This window comes from Terrapene carolina, unplaced genomic scaffold (assembly GCF_002925995.2).
Source record: "Terrapene carolina triunguis isolate 2854851 unplaced genomic scaffold, T_m_triunguis-2.0 Scaffold247, whole genome shotgun sequence".
NCBI lineage: Eukaryota > Metazoa > Chordata > Testudines > Emydidae > Terrapene > Terrapene triunguis.
Window position 1 is genome coordinate 7564995 of NW_020664598.1, and position 21380 is coordinate 7586374.

At 43.0% G+C, this 21380-nt stretch overlaps 1 protein-coding gene across 1 annotated transcript in view; it reads right to left on the minus strand.

Annotated features, from left to right (window-relative positions):
• CRY1 (cryptochrome circadian regulator 1) overlaps positions 1–21380 on the minus strand; it is a 73764-nt gene that overhangs the window by 33142 nt on the left and 19242 nt on the right. Inside the window, exon 2 of the mRNA XM_024212961.3 lies at positions 1322–1430. Coding sequence (XP_024068729.2) covers positions 1322–1430 — 109 coding nt within the window. The remainder of the gene's footprint in view (positions 1–1321; positions 1431–21380) is intronic.

A 21380-nucleotide genomic window follows, 5' to 3' on the forward strand; every position in this document is an offset into this window, starting at 1 on the left:
CTCCAACACAGGCCAAAGAGAAAAAAAAAAAAAAAAACCCACTATAAAGAAATCTCCTGTTGAAGGCACATGTGCAACTGAAGTGGAACACTCATAAGGACAATACTCAAAGGAGGAGAACAAGCTTTCGACCTTCACAGAGCTCTTCCTCAGATCTGGAGAAGTTAACCAGAGGGTATGTCTACACTGCAATTTAATATCCACAGCTGGCCAGTGTCAGCTGACAGGGTCTCAGACCCTGGGCTCCAGCCCGTGCCCGAATAGCTACATCACAATTAAACAGCATCATAGCCTAAGCCCAAGTCAGCTGACGTGGGCCAGCCAGGGGTGTTTAATTGCAGCGTAGACATACCCAGATGTCCAAGCTACATACAAGGTAGGACAGATTGTTAAGCATAAGGGATTCACACACAATCCCTGGCAGGTTTGAATTGTTTAGTAATAAACTCCCCACACAAACTTTAAACATCCTCAACATAAATCCTTTTAGAGGCTAGGTGTCTAACTTTATCAAAATAAGTCAAGCAGTATCTAGCAGAATTAGCTTGACAGCTAGCAATTATAGCTTGATTCCATACAATTAGAAAAGTTATGATCCCTCAATTTCCAAGTTTAAAGTTTATAAATTTAAGAGGAACAGTTTGAAATGTTGGATTCTCTCCCCCCCCCCCCCAAAAAAAAGATTCCAGACTCAATAAGATGAGACAGTGAGACACAACGGATAATACGAGGGGGGGGGGGGGGGGAGGCGCCCCCGGCAGCCTACCCTGAACCCACTCAAAAACCAACCAAAGGATTTAACCTCTATACAGGAATCTCATTATAGATTAGGGATGAATATAACATTTCTGTCCATGAACCTTGAACAATTTTCCCAGAATAAAAAACTTCCTTTCTACTTCAGGGGGAATTGTCAAACCAGGAGGAAAGTTAGCAACAGCATAAAATTTTTATATACTTTGCAAGCTATTATGAGTTGTATTTTATTTTACACAAAAAAGAGCAAAGTCAAAATCATTTCAATCAATTAATGGGAACATCAGTTAACAATGAAGCTGCTAAGCAAAAAACCCACACATTTCTTTAAATGCTTCTTTCTCGGAACAGGAGCCCAATCAAACTCTCTAACCGTAAAAAGTAGTGAGGGATTCAAAGGTATTTAGGTGAGTAGCCATTTAAGTTAAAGGGCAACAGGAAGCGAGTCTTCCCAGACAAAACTGGTTTGATGATTGAAAGCTAAAGCTTCTGAGTGGAGGTGAAACAGCGTATGAAAAGAAAAATGAAGCATTTGAATTAAAACACACCTCTGCCTAGAGCTTACCTTAAAGAGCCTGGGAAACACATCTGCTGGCTGTCCACGAATCACAAACAAACGAGAATTTAATTTTCGTAGATTGGCATCAAGATCTTCAAGACACTGAAGCAGAAACCTGTAGAGAAGAAAAACCTTATTACAAAGCAACATTTATCCTCCTGAAATAGTTCAAACAAACATTTTCAGTTAGGAAAGGGGGAAGAGGAAGACGACTACAAGTGGATAGTCAAATAGAGATTACCAAGTTTCCAGGATTTTACAGAAAACCTGCGTTCATACATGCATATTCTTGTCAAGGTTCAAATTATACATACTTATTTTGACTGCAGTTGTTTATATTCACAACATGTATTGTTCTATACTGAACTGAAAAAAAAATATCTATCTGCAATGCAATTTCACTTTTCTGCATCATGCATTTTAACTTCGGGAATGTACCAAAATGAATGCTAGTTATAATTTGGAGTGCAGTTATTCAATAATGGAAGGGCAGCAGGGCAGTGAAGAACAGGAGTCAGTCAGTTGTTAGGAGAATAAACACTTTGTGTAGTAAGGCCTCATACAATACAGTAACCTAAAATGTGACTGAGTACTAGTATAGCTAAGGTCACACTAGATCAGGAATCGGGAACCTTTGCCACACGGCCTGCCAGGGTAAGCACCCTGGCGGGCCGGGCTGGTTTGTTTACCTGCCACGGCCGCAGGTTCAGCCGATTGCAGCTCCCACTGGCCGCAGTTCGCTGTCCCAAGCCAATGGGGGCTGCAGGAAGTGGCGCAGGCCGAGGGATGTGCTGGCCACCGCTTCCCGCCCACTCCCCCCCCATTGGCCTGGAGTGGCAAACCGCAGCCAGTGGAAGCCGCGATCAGCCGAACCTGTGGCCGTGGCAGGTAAACAAACCGGCCCGGCCTGCCAGGGTGCTTACCCTGGCGGGCCGCATGCCAAAGGTTGCCAATCCCTGCACTAGATGATCATAACAGTCTTTTTTTTTTTTTTTTTAGTTCAAAAATCTATAAAAATAGGACTTCTATGTACTAACAGAGATTTGTGGTTTCCTCTGCAAGCCACAAAATTTCATTGTCTTAGCTATCCACCCAGTAGGATTATTTAAACAGGACAAATGAAATAGCTAAACCACAAACCCTATAAACCAACCAAAAATGGTCTCTAGTATGACTAGTCTACAAGTTTTCCAAATGGAGATTATTTTAGCAAGTCTCTCCAAGTCCATAAAGCTTAAATGTGAAATTCATTACTAGTACAATTGGTTACTATGAACTGGCAGTATAATTTTTTGGCATACAGCAGTTAATCTATGCAAATTAGCTGCACTAAAAAGGAACTCATAAATATAGTAATCTCCCCCTTGTACAAAATTGTACAAAAATGAAAATGTTTAAATTAACTGTCAGCTGAAGTCAGTCAACAGAAATAGACCCTGATGTCTATGACATCATAAAACAATCACAATTTAGCTAAACATTGCAGAATCATTGATAAATAGCTTTAAACTAACAATACAGTTTTTTGCCTGCTGCTAGCCTCCATACACACAGAAATTCTACTACTAATTCTGATACGTGATATGATTCAACAAATGCAGAGTGATGGGTATCCCTTCCCATCAATCAAGCACACTGACAACAGATAATTTCTAATCCCCATATTTCATCTCTGCCAGGATCTCTCTGCTCCTAGCATGAGGACTTTCAGTGCTGTAATTTGTTTTGGATTAGTACCAACAATAACTACTTTTAAGGGGAGGAGGACCAATTTTTTGACCAAAGGACAAGTGTCAATAGTAATTAAGCCTGTTCACAGAAAAGAACGGATAATCAAGAAATTCTGTTTTCTGGGGTCCTCTTGCTATCAGTGTAAAGTGATGTGTTCCAAGTAGCTGTCCCAAGCAGTATGAATACAAAGAAGGAAAAACAAAGGTTTCAGCTATACTCACCTATCTAGGTATAGCTTCCCAGTTTCTCCATGAAAACATGGAAGAACTAGACCCCAACTGAACACTAAAATAGATGCAACAGTGAGCCTGGAAAAGGAGGTACATGTAGGTGAAGATGGGAGGAGGATAATGTGCCATAGTTGGAGGACTAGCTGGCTGGAATGCTATGCTTTTTTCAGTTAGCACTTAAAGTGTTTAATTATTGTAATGGGATGGTCAATTCTCCTACCCACTGGGCCAAAGTTACTGCTATTTGAAAAGCTGCTTTCCAGGACCAAGAGACAAAGAGGCTTCCATATGAGGTACACAGGTGGGTAAGTTTAGTTCCAGAAGTCCTTTGACTCCAGGAAAGAATAAGGGGACCATCAAATAAACCTAAAGAATTAGCTACTGCAGCCTGACACAGCTTATGTAACAAGAATTAGATCCTATAGGAGACCTTTAAATATTACCCCAAAAGAAAATGAAGGCAGACACTTGAACTACAAGGAACTAGGGAGCAGAGCCGTCCCTAGGTAACAGTGAATCAGGGTGACCGCTCTGGGCCCTGCGCTTTGGGGGGCCCCCCCCACAGGCCAGCGCAATTGGCTGGAGGGTGAACCACTGGCTGGGGGAGGTTACCCCAGCCCCACCCCTTCCACCTGAGGGAGAGCACACTGGGAGGGAGAGCATGCGGCGGTGCCACTGCAGCCTTCCCAGCCCCAGGAAGGTGGGCGGCATGGGGGGCCGGAGTGTGCGTAGGGCCACACCTGGCTATTTGGGGAGGAACTGCCTCCCCCACCTTCCCCCGGCGCGTTCGGCCCCTGAAGTGACGTCACTTCCAACTCGGGCAATGATAATTACAGAATTGTCATTTTGAGCCTTGAGGACAGGAAATCTACCCTCATTGTCAGAAATCTACCCTTCTGCTCAGAATATTAACATTCAACTTTTTATCCATTAGTATAGTAATGCCCCTTTCTTTAGAATTAAAGCAACTAGAAATTGAGAGGCCTATCCAATCTCTATTCAGTTTTCAAGCTTCATGTTCCACCAGATGTGTCTCCTAGAGCATGGCAATGTCAAAATTCTTTTTAAGTAATGAGTATTTTTTTTCTTTTAACAGGGTTACTAAAACCCTTTATATTCCAGAAGACATTTAATTATAAGAAGCTTCATTGTTAAAATATATTGGAAAATATATACAGTCACATTTTGAATAAATGAGAAATTGCAAGTTTTCCTGAGCAGCACACAGTTCTTGCATATCTAAGCAGTAAAAGTTATATGATCCAGGCATAGGGTATTGCTTCCCTGTACATATTCTAAGAAAGTGAGAAAGAAATTCACAGAATAGGAGGGCAACAAAAGAGGGTAAGTGAAAACAAAACAGAAGAGACAGCGGAGAGAAAAATACACATTGGTACCATACAAATGGAAAAGAAAAATCTGTTTACAGCCCAAATATACAAACTTGTCACACAGAGGATGCAGACAAGTCAGGTGAAACTTGGAGATCCTCGCACCCCTGGAACCCCAAACATTACAGCTATAGTAATCACCTAATACCAATAGAACCTTGATACACTAGTTATAAGGAAGCAGTATCTAATAAAGCGAAGCTTTATATAAAATTTACTACCCAAATGATATATTTTACACTAATGCTCCTTTCCTGTGAGCTAGGGCAATAGGAATTAAATCAATAACCACCCTTTAACCATTAGTGATGGGGAAAAAAGAAAAGGAACTAACATATCAATATCAACTAGAGCCCATCAACTTGTTTAGAACAGCCATATCAAATTGCAGAGAGCAATACAAATTTCATATGGTCAGACGATTCCAAAGATGTCTTCTCTTGTTAGGGAGGAGTTTGCAGATTTTTGAGGTACTTTCCTGCTTCCTGAGGGGAAATGAATGATACTATCTTCTCGCCATTTTTAATATGGAGTACTGCAGATATTTACTAAAATAATTCAAGTCCATCTTCCTGGCCAATTGCTTTGCTTGGTTAAAAGCTGGCCTCACTGCAACCACATCATGGGCATAATCTTGAAAGAGCAGTATTTTAAATTGCTGGTTCTCCTCATAACAGCTCCTTTCCCCCCTCTTGATTTCTGCAATATAAGCTCTTTAGTGGTAAACTTCAGGAACTTCACAATCAATGCTGTAGGCTGACCTCCTGGAGCTGGCTTGGGGGCAAGGGCCTGGTACTTTCACTCTATATCAAAACACAACACAAAACAAAAAAAAAAAATCTACCGCTACAACTTAGATAGCAGTTTAGGGACAAATTTGGAGGGTTCACCTTTCTCTATTCCCTCAGGGACACCCACAATCTTGATGTTACATCATCATGTGTGGCTTTCTAGATCAATAAGCTTGGTCTTAGTAGTCTTGATATCATTACAGTTCTTCATAACCTGTAATTTGTTCTCTTTGAAATAATTTTCCATTTCAGAAATTCTGTGTTCTGCTTCACCGATCCCGTCTGGATCGAGTTTGTGGTGCACTCTGAATCTCAGTCATGGCGGTCTGTAGGGTGGAAACTGTAGATTTAATTTTAACAGTATCTGCAGCCACCTGTTGTACCACAGCCATCAGTTGCGTTCCATCAGGTTCAGCCATCATTTTGTTTGTAGAAGTGGAAACGGAGGCAGATCTCCTCTGTTTTTTCAGTGCTTTCTGACAGACAGGAAGATGCACAGCTTGAGGGTATCTTGAGAGTTTGTCACATTCCGGGGTACAATACAGACCAGTGAGGAGTTGTGTCACTGCCTACCTCGCAACCTTGGGTACCTCACGATGCTTTGCTCTCAACCTGTCGAGCTCTAGTTTTATAGTTGTTTCGCTGGCACCCATATTAATGTTTTACTGTGGTTTTATTTCCATTTCTTGAAATAAACAGACAGAAAATAATAAAGCTGTAGCCTTTCTTGTGACTGTACCCAGCCACCACACTTAAGCACTGGTAAAACAGTTTTAAGTGAGTCTGAACATGTAAATATCAGTTAAAATACCAAAATGTGTATAAATCCTTCTTTGACTATGCCACTATCACATTCTGGGGTGCAATCCAGACCAGTGAGGAACTGTGTCATCACCTGCCCCACCACCTCACATTGCTTTGCTATTGCAACTTCCAACCTGGGCCGCTCACAAACAGCCTACCAGCATGCATGTCACACCCTGAGCGTCTTTGTATAGCTGTAGCCCTCGTCCAGCAGCTTTGACCCCAGCAGCCTGTCAGCAAAACTCCAGGCATAATCTGACTTCCACCAGCCTTAGTTACTACTTGCAGAGTGCTCCCAACATACTCCCACTCCTGAATTTTCCCCAAAAATGCGTGTTCTGGACAGTTCAGATATTAAAGGTCCGTTGCACCTGTAAAGGGTCAATATTCAACAGATTGCTACTTTAACTGGGGTTACCAAACAGTTCAGTTTAAACACAACACTGGATTTATTTAACTACAAAAACAGATAGATTTTAAGTGAATTCAAGTATTAAAGTCAGAAATGGTGACAAGACAAAAAGATAAAACGCTTTCTAGTGGCTTCAACTTAAGCTAGACTTGGTTCAAGATAAAAATCTTTACCACAAGATCCCAGCAACATGGGTGACCAAATTCTCAGGTCAGGATCTTGCCCCAAAGTCAAAGGGCAGTTTGCTTTGTTTTCTTATGTGAAAGAAGGAGAGTAACTGGGGTTTTCTGTCCCTTTATTTTATAGTCCAGTTAACCTTTAAAACAGATTCTTCGGAGGGTTACCTCTCAAAGCAAAAAGTTTATTCAAACAGTAAAGAAGGCAAAATGGAGTCTTGTGGTGAAGGAGGCTCCATGTTCTTTCTGCTGACCTGTGTTTGCTGAAATGCAGATTTTCTCTGTCTCCTGTCATCTCCTCTCCCTGCTGTCTTGAGGACCCTGCTTACTACTTGTATGTAAATTAAGGTAAACACACATTTCTTTGTTCAGGATACTTCTACCTGGGCAGGGCTGTGTGGTTTTGAAAATATGCTAAAATCATCATGCAGGGAGATTTCATAACTTTAGATATTATCTTGCTACATACATTTCACCATGACATTATTGATCGAGTTTAGTTTTCAAATGATATCTCCCAAGGCATAGTTTGTATAAGGATTATTACAAGAGTGTGAATGCATCAATTTTCACCAAAAAGTTTAGTAGTGATTAGATGTCTAACATAGTGAATGCCAATGAAAATGAGGTAGGATCTAAGGCGAAAATAAGGAAAGAACAAATTAAAAATTACTTAGACAAGTTAGATGGCTTCAAGTCGCCAGGGCCTGATGAAATACATCCTAGAATACTCAAGGAGCTGCCTGAGGAGATATCTGAGCCATGAGCAATTAGCTTCAAAAACTCCTAGAAAATGGGAGAGATTAAATACAGCGTCATTGTATAAAAAAGGGAATAAGGACAACCCAGAGAATTATAGACCAGTCATCTTAACCTCAGTACTCAGAAAGATAACGGAGCAAATAATCAGGCAATCAATTTGCAAACACCTAGAAGATAAGAAGGTGATAAACAACACTCAGCATGGATTTGTCAAGAATAAATGGTGTCAAACCAACCTAATACCTTTCTTTCACAGGACAACAAGCCTTGTGAACAGACGGAAGTGGTAGATGTGGTATATCTTAACTTTAGCAAGGCTTTTGATACCGTCTCACGTGACGGTCTCATAAACTAGGGAAATACAGCCTAGATAGAGCTACAATACGATGGGTAAGGCTAAGATTTGTCATGGTTATTTTTAGTAAAAGTCATAGACAGGTCACAGGCAATAAACAAAAATTCACGGAAGCCATGACCTGTCTGTGACTGTTGCTGCTGCAGCTCCATTGTTTCCCCTGCTACCGTGGTGGCTGGGAGCTGCAGGGTTCTTCCCCCTCCCTCCCCCCTGCAAGCCTGTCCCCGGTCACTGGAAGCCTGAGGGCCCCCTGCGGAGGCTGTGTCACCTGTCACTGGAAATCTGCAGGGGGACCCTGAGGAGGCTGTCGCCTGTCGCTGGAATCCTGCCATGGCCCCACTGGCTGCTAGCTCCAGTCCTACAGACCCAGGTGCTGAAGCAGAAAATTCCACTGCGGTCTCTGGAAGTCACACCTTCCGTGACATAAACATGGCCTTACTGATGGGTGCATAACTGGTTGGAAACCCATTCCCATGAAGTAGTTCACAGTCAAGCTGGAATGCCATATCGAGTGGGGTCCTACAGGGATTGGTCCTGGGTCCAGTTCTGTTAAATATCTTTATCAATTATTTAGATAATTGCATAGAGAGTACACTTATAAAGTTTGCAGACAATACCAAGCTAGGAGAGGTTGCAAGTGCTTTGGAGAACAGGATTAAAATTCAAAATCATCTGGACAAACTGGAGAAATGCTCTGCAGTAAATAGGATGAAATTCAATAAGGACAAATGCAAAGTACTCCACTTAGGAAGGAACAATCAGTTGCACACATACAAAATGGGAAATGACTGCCTAGGAAGAAGTACTGTGGAAAGGGATCTGGGGGCCATAGTGGATCACAAGCTAAATATGAGCCAACAATGTAACATTCTTGCAAAAAAAAAGAGCAAACATCATTCTGGGATGCATTAGCCGGAGTGTTAGGAAGACATGAGCTACTCAGTGCTAAGGCCTCAATTGGAGTACTGTGTCCAGTTCTGGGTGTCACATTTCAAGAAAGACCTGGACAAATTGGATAAAGTCCAGAGGAGAGTAACAAAAATGATTAAAAGTCTAGAAAACATAACCTATGAGGAAAGATTGAAAAAAATGGGTTTGTTTAGTTTGGAGAAGAGAAGACTGAAGGGGGACATAACAGTTTTCAAGTACATTAAAAGGTTGTTACAAGAAAGAGGGAGAAAATTCTCTAATTAACCGCTCAGGATAGGACAAGGAAGCAATGGGCTTAAATTGCAGCAAAGGCAATTTAGGTTGGACATTAGGAAAGACTTCCTTTCAGGGTAATTAAGCACTGGAACAAACTGCCTAGAGAGGTTTGTGGAATCGCCATCATCGGAGGTTTTTAAGAACAGGTTAGACAAACACCCATCAGGAATGGTCTAGTTATTACTTAGTCCTGCCTTGAGTGAGGAAAAATTAGGTCACTTTTCAGCAAATGGCTTCCACAAGCAATAGGCTTAGATTTGCTAGTTATATATAGCGAAGGATTCTACTGGTCTCAGGCAAGATTTTTAGTAGGATTTACACATTCCTGCATATTCATCTTACTTGTTCATAAAGTCATATGTGCACACCAGCCTTATTTTGATGTGTTCAGATTTTACATGTGAACTTTTGAAAGTGAGACAATGAATTCCATATACAATTTGACCATTATAATCACAAAAAGATGTTATTTCTGACAACCCCAAACATACTGCCTGTGATCCGAAATCTAAGTTGTGTTTTCTGGCTTTTACTTCCTAACTATCACCAGTAACTCTGACATACCCAATATGTACTATAGTTGTAAAGTGAAATTGAGACACACAGATGTCCACTCAAGATTAAGATTCTACAGTTTGAATCTTAGTTTATAATTGTGTTAACAGCAAGAAAGCCAGAATAAAATCCAGTATATCACAGCAGTACTGGCTCTGCAGTATTAACAGGAGTAAAATCTTTGTCCATGGGAAAAAGTGAATATAAACAGGTCTGGAAGGATAAGTTTATTATTGTTAAACATTGATTTCACCACACACAAAACCAGGACAAAAAACATTTCCATCAACATGAATCGATATTTACAGATAGGCAAACAAAGAAAAATACTGCTTGACAACTTTCATTTCACTTTGTATATTCTGACATGTGATATTGACCATTTGTGTTTTAATGGTTATAAAGCTTTCTAATCTCAACTTTTACTCTCATTAATTATTCTGATGCCTCCATAATTTCCCACAACTGTAAGAATTTAAAATTGATAAAAAAATTAAAAATGCTTAAAAATAAACTGTCAAAATTATAATAAAATAAATATAAAATTCTGCCAAGCCTAAATATAAGACTATCAAATAAGGTGATGACATTTTTATTTAGGCTGTAGTTTTCAAAAACTGCGTGACTACAGCGAGATTCTTAAGGCTCTTACTAAGGATATGTCTACACTACGAGGGTAGTTCGATTTTACTTAAATCGAATATGTGGAATCGATATTGCAAAGTCGAACGTGTGTGTCCACACTAAGGAGAGTAATTCGACTTTGTGAGTCCACACTAACGGGGCGAGCGTCGATATTGGAAGCGGTGCACTGTGGGCAGCTATCCCACAGTTCCCGCAGTCCCCGCTGCCCATCGGAATTCTGGGTCAAGCCGCCAATGCCTCCTGGGTAAAAAAATGTGTCGTCATCCGTCCGTCACTAACGCCCTCCCTCCCTCCATGAAAGCGCCGGCGGGAAATCAGTTCGCGCACTTTTCTGGTCAGTGACAGCGCGGACGCCACAGCACTGCGATCATGGATCACGCTGCGACCATCGCTGCAGTTGTGGCCGTTCTCAACACCTCGCAGCTTATCATACACCTTTCCCTGAGGCAGATGCAGAGAAATCAGGCGAGGAGGCTACGACACCGCCGTGATGGCCTGAAGTCGGAGAGTAGCACAGAGCTGTCAGAAACCACGAGCCCCAGCGCCCAGGACATCACGGTGGCAATGGGTCATGTGGATATTGTGGAACAGCGATTCTGGGCCCGGGAAACAAGCACGGACTGGTGGGACCGCATAGTGCTTCAGGTCTGGGATGAATCCCAGTGGCTGCGAAACTTTCGCATGCGGAAGGGGACTTTCCTGGAACTTTGTGACTTGCTGTCCCCTGCCCTGAAGCGCAAGGACACCCGCATGCGAGCAGCCCTGACTGTCCAGAAGCGAGTGGCCATAGCCCTCTGGAAGCTTGCAACGCCGGACAGCTACCGGTCAGTCGCGAACCACTTTGGTGTGGGCAAATCTACCGTGGGGGTTGTTGTCATGCAAGTAGCCAACGCAATCGTTAAGGTACTGCTCTCAAAGGTAGTGACCCTGGGAAACGCGCAGGTCATCATAGATGGCTTTGCCGCGATGGGATTCCCAAACTGCGGTGGGGCTATCGATGGGACTCACATCCCTATCCTGGGACCGGACCACCAGGTCAGCCAGTACATCAACAGAAAGGGCTACTTTTCAATGGTGCTGCAAGCACTGGTGGACCATCGGGGACGGTTTACAAACATCAACGTCGGATGGCCGGGCAAGGTTCATGACGCTCGCGTGCTCAGGAACTCTGGTCTGTTTAGACGGCTGCAGGAAGGTATTTACTTCCCAGACCACAAAATAACTCTTGGGGATGTGGAGATGCCTACAGTCATCCTCGGGGACCCAGCCTACCCGCTAATGCCCTGGCTCATGAAGCCCTATACTGGCGCCCTGGACACAGAAAAAGAACTGTTCAACTACCGTCTGAGCAAGTGCAGAATGGTAGTGGAGTGTGCTTTTGGCCGTCTCAAAGGGAGATGGAGAAGCTTACTGACTCGCTGTGATCTCAGCGAAACCAATATCCCCATTGTTATAGCAGCTTGCTGTGTGCTCCACAATCTCTGTGAGAGCAAGGGGGAGACCTTTATGGTGGGGTGGGAGGTAGAGGCAAATAGCCTGGCTGCTGATTACGCCCAGCCAGACAGCCGGGCGATTAGAAGATCCCAGTGAGACGCGCTGTGCATCCGGGAGGCTTTGAAAGCTAGGTTCCTGAGTGAGCAGGGCAACCTGTGACTTTTCAGTTTGTGGACAGAAAAGCTGAACCTGCCCCCGTTTCTTTACCCAGTTCATTTTGACTATCCTCTCCAGTTACATACCCCCTTCACCCCCTTCCCCTTCCCAAAAAATAAAATCAGTTCTATTTTGTTAATGAACACCGTTGTCTGTATTGCTGTTTTCGCGGGAATGTTTTAAACCGGGGACGCAGACTGTGGCGGGGGGCGGGTTTAGTGTTCTGATGCAAATGATGCTTCTAAACTCCCGGAATGACAGGCTCCGCACTGGTGCACTGGTTATTTCAATGGAACCTGCCAGCACTCCTGGGGGGGACTGCGTGTATGTGTCGGCTATGTGACTTTCTGGCAGGGGGGGTAGGGTTACAGATCCCCTGCTGCGTGGATCTGTGAGCCAGGATAAGGACCGCTGCATAAGATCTGTAACTGCCCTCCGCCGCCCCAAAGTCACAGAGCAACCCCCCCTCTCCCCCCCAGAACGTGAAAACCACCTCCAAGACTGACCAGGGTAACCAGTGACTGCACTGTGTATGTGTCCTGATGCTCGACCTGACCCCGCCTCTGTACCCTGCTAAAGGTGACTGTCCTGTCCAATTACCAAGCCCCTTCCCCCCCTTCAGACAGACTCTCCTCCAAAAGAACAGGATAGAAACAGTAATGAACAGGAACAAATATTTTATTATGAACCACACATGAAACGTGAGGGGTGAAACTTGGACGGGGGCTTGTGTGAGGTGGGTAGGAAAGGACTTTTCAAATTTTGGGGAATGAGAGCCTTCTAGTGCTAGAGCAGTCTGCAGGGGTTGACTGAAAGTTTTAACGGTCCTTGCCGCCCCTCCTTCTTTGGACTTTGGGTGAGGGTGGTGTGGGACTTGGTGGCGGGGGAGGGCGGTTAGAGATAGACTGCAGCGGGGCTCTGTCCTCCTGCCTCCGGTCTTGCAGAACATCCACAAGGCGCCGGAGCGTGTCCGTTTGCTCCCTCATTAGTCCAAGCAGCTTTTCAGTAGCCTGTTGGTCCTCCTGACGCCACCTCTCCTCCCGTTCCATGACTGCTCGGTGCATTTGTGACAAGTTCTCCCTCCACTGTGTCTGCTGGGCTGCCTGGGCTCGGGAGCAGCCCATTAGTTCTGAGAACATGTCTTCACGCGTCTTCTTCCTCCTCCGCCTAATCTGCGCTAGCCTCTGGGAGTGTGCTGACAGGCTGGGTTGGGAGACAGTCGCAGATGTGTCTGTGTGAATTGTAAAAAGGGAGTGAATTCCTGAGACAGATAAATGAAGTTGTGTACAAAGAACCTAGTCTTTCTCTGTGAACAAGACCATGCACTGCACCTCTCACATGCGCACTCAGGACAAGGTCGAATTTTCGGCCCTCGCCTTCAGTGCCTGTGGACTTGCGGTGGTCTTGGAGTGATCTGAGAAGCGTGGCTGCAGACCTGAACTTCTGTAGTGGGCAATCATGGTAAGCCGTAGACTTGTGGCTGCTTAAAACTCTATTAGTAGCACTGGCCTCCTTTCACATTGAAAGCAATGCCAATCTCAATGCCAGCAATCAGGCAAGCATGAACTCGGCCCCTGTCCCACCCCCTCGCGGCTGTCCCAGGGAAAGATCCCTGTATGCTGCCCATCTCCCTCCACCGCGTGGCTGTAAAGCAGTCCCAATACTAACATTCCCCTCCCTAATTCAAAGCAGGGCATCATGAGCGACATCACCCTCATGAGGATCTCGAACAGCGAGAAGGAACGCATGCTGAGGGAAAGCATGCAAAAACCTGGGCCATATGCCGCTATGCTGTGCCGCGCGATGATCCCGGAATACTTGATTGTGGCGTGGCGGGGAAACGTGTGCTACCACGGAGGGCCCAACAAGATCGCCCTACCCAGGAACCTGATGAACAGGCTCGAACTGTACCTGCATAAGACATACGAGGAGTTCTCCTATGAGGATTTCTCCTCTATCCCCGGCCATATTGACCGCATTTTCGCGTAGGTGCACTGGGACTAAAGAGTGGAGCGTCTTGGGCTGCATAATCATGAATAACCGGACATTGTAAAAAAATTTTTAAATAGTTGGGACTAAATAGTGAAGAGCCCAAGGCAGAAAAATCATGAGAAACCCTTTGTTGATATTGTAAATATTCCAGTTTTGTTGCAGATAAATGTTTATATGTTTAAAGCACTTTAGGAAATAAGCCATTTTAAATATTGTCAATACTTCAGTTCTATTAAAAATAAATGTTTACATGTTTACAGCACTTACTGCTTGATCCTTCCCCTGATTCTGTGTCCGGGGTAAGGGATGGGGACGGTTGGTACGGGATCTCGGTAAGGGTGATGAAGAGCTCCTGGCTGTCGGGGAAATCAGGGGTGCCAGCGCTGTCGACTGCCTCGTCCTCTTCATCTCCTTCTTCATCTTCCCCGTCTGCTAAGATGTCCGACGAGGAACCGGACGCGGACAATATCCCATCCTCAGAGTCCACGGTCACGGGTGGGGTAGTGGTGGCGGCCGCACCCAGGATGGAATGCAGTGCCTGGTAGAAACGCGATGCGTGGGGCTGGGATCCGGAGCGTCCGTTTGCCTCTTTGGTTTTTTGGTAGCCTTGTCTCAGCTCCTTGATTTTCACGCGGCACTGCGTTGCATCCCGGCTGTAGCCTCTCTCTGCCATGGCTTTAGAGATCTTCTCGTAGATCTTAGCATTCCTTCTTTTGGAGCGCAGCTCTGAAAGCACGGACTCATCTCCCCACACAGCGATGAGATCCAAGACTTCCCGATCAGTCCATGCTGGGGCCCTCTTTCTATTCTGGGATTGCACGGTCACCTCTGCTGGAGAGCTCTGCATCATTGCCACTGCTGCTGAGCTCACCACGATGTCCAAACAGGAACTGAGATTCAAACTGCCCAGACAGGAAAATGAATTCAAATTTTCCCAGGGTGTGGCTGGTCAGAGCTTCCGAGCTCGGACTGCTGTCCAGAGCGTCAACGGAGTGGTGCACTGTGGGATAGCTCCTGGAGCTATTAGCGTCGATTTCCATCCACACCTAGCCTAATTTGATATGGCCATTTCGAATTTAGCGCTACTCCTCTCGTTGGGGAGGAGTACAGAAGTCGAATTTAAGAGAGCTCTATGTCGATCTAAATAGCTTCGTGGTGTGGACGGGTGCAGGGTTAATTCGATGTAACGGCGCTAAATTCGACATAAAAGCCTAGTGTAGACCAGGCCTAAGTAAGTGGCCTGATTTTTAGGAGCAACAATCACCCAGAAAGTCCCACAGAACTTATGCAGATCCAACTGTAGCAATCTCAAGTGCAGACAGATATTCACTAGGAACTGCTAGGTGCTCAGAATTTTTGAAAGTTAGGCTACTTATTCAGGGACCTAAATAGGGAAATAGGAGCTTAACTTTGGTCACTCATTTTTTAGTCACTTTTCGGAACATAATTTACAAATGTTAATTTAAAACGTATTTCAAGTTTTATTCAGGATAAATTCTTTTGAATATCCAATTGCCAGGCAGAGCAAAACATTTTAGATTAATTATCATTTCAACACACATGCAAAACTTGTATTGTACCTTTTTAAATAAGATCCTATACTATAAATTCTCTTTTTTTAAGGAGACCTGAAGAGTTTTAAGATTATTTTGTTCCTAGCTTTTAACAAGAAACTTAAAATTACAATGTAGTTCTATCCTAGGAATAATCATTAGGATTCTGTGGGAGGTGTCCGTATAATCATAAAAAAATTCTTGCAACTGGGAACGCAAACAAGTATACCAATACGTTTCTGTACAGGCAACGGGTACATAAGGGGAACAGATTAAATATTTTAATTTAATATTTTATTCATGATACCTCGTGCATTTTGCCTCCAGGACATATTGCAAAGAACTGACACCACTGTTAAGTACTTTCTACTGCAGTAAAATTTGAATCTATAAACTCATAAATTGAAGTTGCCTATATTAATAAGAAACTAAACAGACATACTGTGATTAAATTAAAACTGATTGCCAATCCATGCAAACTCCTTTATTTAGCTGGACAATTATCTGCACCTCATTTTTGACTATGCAACCTCACTCCCATTTTTATATATGAACCTCCACACAAAAAATTGTAAGGCTGTCAAGTGCAAGACTATGTTAGGACACTAGGTCTCACACACAGGCTCGCTCTCCCAAAACCTATTAAGCAGCTTCTCATATTTCCTGTGTCTATTTTATCTTCACCTTCCCACATTTTCATTGATACCATTTAGTCAGACCCTTCTGCTTCATCCTTTCACAAAATGTAGTACCATGCAAGACGTAACAGGGAGAAAGAAGGTTGTGTATTATTAAGCAAAGTCAGCTTCATATCTAACAATTTAAATGTAGAATTTTAATTTATACTAAAGCTTTAAAACTGTTAAACATATTAATGCCTTTTCCCCCTCCCTTGTTAAAAAACAAACAACCCCCAGACTACTGCACTTGGTAATAAGGTCTGCTATTCTGTCATTTATCCAGTTAGATCATATATGAAAGGTTTTTTTTAATTTAACTACACATGTTCACTGCATTAACATCTACATGAGCCAGATGATGTATGATTGTTTTAGTTAGATAAACTGTCACTTAGACTGCTGAGATACAGTACAGCACTATCAGAGATTTCAGCAAATTGAATGTCATGCCAGCATATTTTCTTATTACCTTGGTTTGTAGCAATCAGTCATTACATAGTAGGGCCAGTATATTCTTGTAAACAGATTAAGCTCAGACAGGATGTAAATGTTATGTACACTGACAGCATCACTTGGCACCAGGATGGACTGCTACCTTCCTATCACAAAATAAAGGTCCTTCTGTTTAGAAAGATGCCTGTTTTATTGATTCATTTAATTCCATATCAATTTTATATTGTTACAATACAATATGAAAGTTACTGTGACTTTCAAAGGCTGAAAAAGTATTCAATAAGGAAGTTGGTATTTTGTATTGCTCTCCATGCTTTACACTAACAGACAACATGGTTTTCACATGTTAGTACAAGTTAAACCTTATGCAAAAAAGAAAAGTGAATGAGGCAACAAGAGGATTTTTTGGCTATTTTATCAGTAAACAATTCTTATTCTCTTCACTGCCACCATGTCAAAGTAGTGATGGAAGGAGGAAAAGAATACTACAAGATATAGCTTTGGATAATCCAGTGTAACTGCAGAGTTCCATTATCAAATTCTATGAGTATCACACTGTCTAATAATATATGAAAAGGCCAAGTTAAAGGGTTGAGCTATTTTGGAAAACAATGAGAGGAGATGGAAAGAAAGCAGTGAGTTATACTAAGTTGTGAGCCATCTGGCATAGGTCTTCAAACTAGACCCAACTGGATTACTGGTCATGCAGCAACAGGAGCTCTGTCCATTGAGGCCCTTGAAGACTGCCTGAACTGTGAGGTTCCCCCTAACTAGCACACTACAAGATCAGTTACAGTGGTAGATATTAGCTAGAAGCAAATAAGTATCTGAATCGGTCCCAACTTGTTTGGTGAACTACAGAAAGTTGCTTCCTTATGCTCTAGTCCCTACTATGACCTTTTTCAACCACATTACTGTACTTTTAGATTATTGTTCTCTGGGATGGGACATGTACAATAAAATATTTCTCTGTGTGCTACAAGATCATCAGTGTTTCTCAAATGTAGTACTCTGTCCCTATTTCCCACTTGGTGGGCAATATACACAATGGTAATATTTAAACTAGACCAAATAAAGCTATGCTATTGATATATTAGCACCTATAAAATTCTGTAATCTAAATACTAAACATTAGCGTACCTCATGTCCAAAGGATGTATGAAATCTCTACCACCCCATTTCCACCCTTCCTGCAGCAGCTGAATTGTTGTACTAACCACACACTGCACTGATTTTGTGGGGTGTGATCTTTATATTTAGTGTCTTCATAGTAGATGTGTGGTGTGTCTATGCATGGTTTTTTCTTACTAGGAGCAGCTGGTTGGAAAATGAAAGCAAATGGAATTTTCCTTTTTCTTTGAAACTAAGGGGCAAGCCCAACACAATTAAAAAACAAAACAAACAAAAAAACCCCACACAACTACATCTCTCTCTCTCCTTTTAGAGATTTTTTTTTTCTACATAAGAGTAATGATATTCTGATCCAGTTACCAGTAGATCAGTTGATATTTAGGCCAGCATGAGACCGCCTCATTCTATGCTCAGGAATGTCCCAACATCTGCTATCTTCCTGTTAGACAGGATATTGATGTATCAGAGTTCACTTTGGCCACATGACAAGTTGCTTTTGAAAAAATATTTCTAGACCAGTTATGTTGTTGACCAGTTGTAAACAGTCACCTGCTATGATAGGCTGGAGCTTTCAAGAGAATCATATTGGCATTTTTTGTTTTGGTCATCAACTGTTCTCCAAAGTATATCTGGGCTGCTGCGCCTCTCACTTTGAGTACATTTCTTTAAGTTCAGGTGGTCTTTGGCACAGCTGAGGACACACTTCAGCTTCTCTTTGGTGTACCTGAGACACAGATTGTAAGAGACCAGGGCATAGGCAGTCTGACCTAATGGTCACAAGTCAAGGATGGTTATGAGGTGGTAGTCAACGAGTAGGGATTGGAGTAATCACTAGTGCCAGGATCAATAGGCAAGAGTCAGAGTCAGGGACCGGAGATAAGAGTTACCATGCTGGAATCAGGAGGCAAGAGTCACTGTCAGAGCCTGAAAATCAGAAAGTGAGAAGTCACAGCAGGCCAGAAGTCTGTGTGGTTGCAGAGACAACTTCTTAGGGCACCTTTTTAGTGAGCAATGGCCAATCAGAAGGCCCCAGAGTGCTGTCACTTTGGACGGTAATTCTTGCAGCGCCTAAACTCCACAGTGCTCCTTGGATGTGGCGCCACGTAGGTTCCTGGTGGTGATATGGGAATGTCAGCTGTCCCAGTTTCTGCAGACCTGGGTTCTGGTCTCACAGATCCTTATACAGAAGGAGGACCTTGCAATAACTCTTGGATGTGTATTGGTGTCATACGAATTTGAAAATTTTGGAATATGAATCATACCAGACAGTTTAGGATGTGCATCAGCAGTTTTATGCAACATTTTAGGCCTCTAAAACTGTGGTGTACAACCTCCACCCATGTTTGACTTGTGAGTTTTGGGGGGATTTTTAAAGTGCTTTATGATGATCTGCTGGAGGCCCCCCCCATCAGCTTTGACAGAACTTAAGCTTTCATTTAAAAATAATTATTAGTGACTATGGTTGCAAAATAACTATTTTACTGCTGCTCATTTTCACAGAAATATCTAGCTAGTGTACTTATCCCATCTAGCTGGATATCACAGAAATTAAAGATGGAAAGATCTATTACGACTGGAGAGAAATCTCAGGCCACTGGACTGCCCCATACTCCAATTCCTCTCTAGAGAAAGAAACCAGTCAGAGCTCCTCTGTGTGTTAGATGGATTTTTGATCTGACCTAAGGGTTTGATCATCAACTGGTCATTGAAACTTGTGGAAGGCAACTATTACTGCAAAACTCACTCTATGAGCCTAAAATCATTTACTGACTCATCACAGCAAAATATTCTCAGGTACTTAAAACTTCACAGGTGAGTGGGACTTCTGTTTTCTGCTAGTATGGAAGATTGGCCCTTTACATTCAGAACCAAACTTTCACATAGACAACTTCAGCCAAATGTCCTTTCTGTACAGCCAAATGTTCAAGAAACATGTGGCAATTGTGTGCTTGCTGAAAAGATTAAGAGGCTTCAAGATTCATTTGAGCAATGACAAAGATTTTCAAGAGGAACAAAAAAAATTCACCTAAATCCAAAAATAGTGTAGATTAGTCGAAATTAAATTACTCCAGACTACTTCAATTTAAATTTCATGAAGGAAACAACTGATTTTTTTTTAATACAGAAAATACCTGCCAAGCAACAGCAATCCAAAGTTATGTCACAGGGCTATTTGTACAAAACCTCTTTGAAAGTACTTATTTCTGAACTGCCCTTTCTATTATGAATTTAAATATCAGTTAGAGGAAGAAACAAACAGTAAAGGCCAAGCAGCGAGTAAGGCCTTTGTACGTGGGCAATAAAGTTGTCTTTGTTTTCTTGTCTCCTTCTGCTGGAAGGCAGGCTACATTCACACTACCTGAGCTCTCACAGAAGTACTAACAAAGTACTGACATTTCTACAGGAATCTGAAATAAAACAAAAAACACACCCCAAACCTTACTGTGTGTTCCACAATATGTTCTGCCCCTTCGGAGAAAAAAAAAAGCTTGTCATCAAGAAGTTTCCAAGAAGCAGTACCAGTCTTCCCAGGGATATTCGTTCCCCTGCAGCCTTGAAATCAGATTTTCTATGCATTTTGTAAACTCCTACGTACACTGGCAGTACTCAACATCATGTTGAGTAAACATGTTTTCTCTTTAAGCTTTTTCAGTACAAATACACACTCTATGGATAGGCTTGCTCCCTGCAACAAGGTCCAGAACCTTTTGGAAAATTCTGCTAGTTAGGGACCGTGAGGACTTTCCTTCAAGTAATGGAAATTTCCAGGTGAAGCTACATAAGGAAATATGGCATCCATAAATGCTGTTCCTGACAAATGCCAGAAGAGCATGCGAAAATCACTCTGGTTCCTTCAACTTGCTAGCTGAGCCATTTCTTTGTTTTTCTCCACAGTTATGGACAGTATAGGTTTTTGTTTTTATGTTTTGTCTCAACAACAACAAAAACTTTGGAGACCTTTGGTTCCTGGAATTGCCTTAACATGTGGATGGCAGACTCAACAAAAAAGCCTGGGTTTAAGGAAGGCCTTTCTTGTGAACATGAATTTTCTGGTCACAGACCCTTATACCTGATATCTTGGATAATAAGTATTCAACAGTTCTCCAGCTGCCTTAAGTACACTAGAAAGGCCTATAAGGATGAAAATACTTCTCACTATTCATACTTAGCTTAGCTGTTAGGACAGATTCAAACAGAGAACTGGCTCCGTCCAGACCCTTCTGTTTAATTCTGATAAGAGGATGCCTTAAAGTTTAATTCCGAGAGATCCTCATTGCTAGGATAGACTTGATAGTCTGCTATGCCAGTGGTTCTCAAAGCCGGTCCGCCGCTTGTTCAGGGAAAGCCCCAGTGGGCTGGGCCGGTTTGTTTACCTGCCATGTCCGCAGGTTCGGCCAATCGCGGCTCCCACTCGTCGCGGTTCGCCGCTCCAGGCCAGTGGGGGCTGCGGGAAGTGGTACGGCTGAGGGATGTGCTGGCCGCTCTTCTCGCAGCCCCCGTTGGCCTGGAGCGGCGAACCGCGACGAGTGGGAGCCGCGATTGGCCGA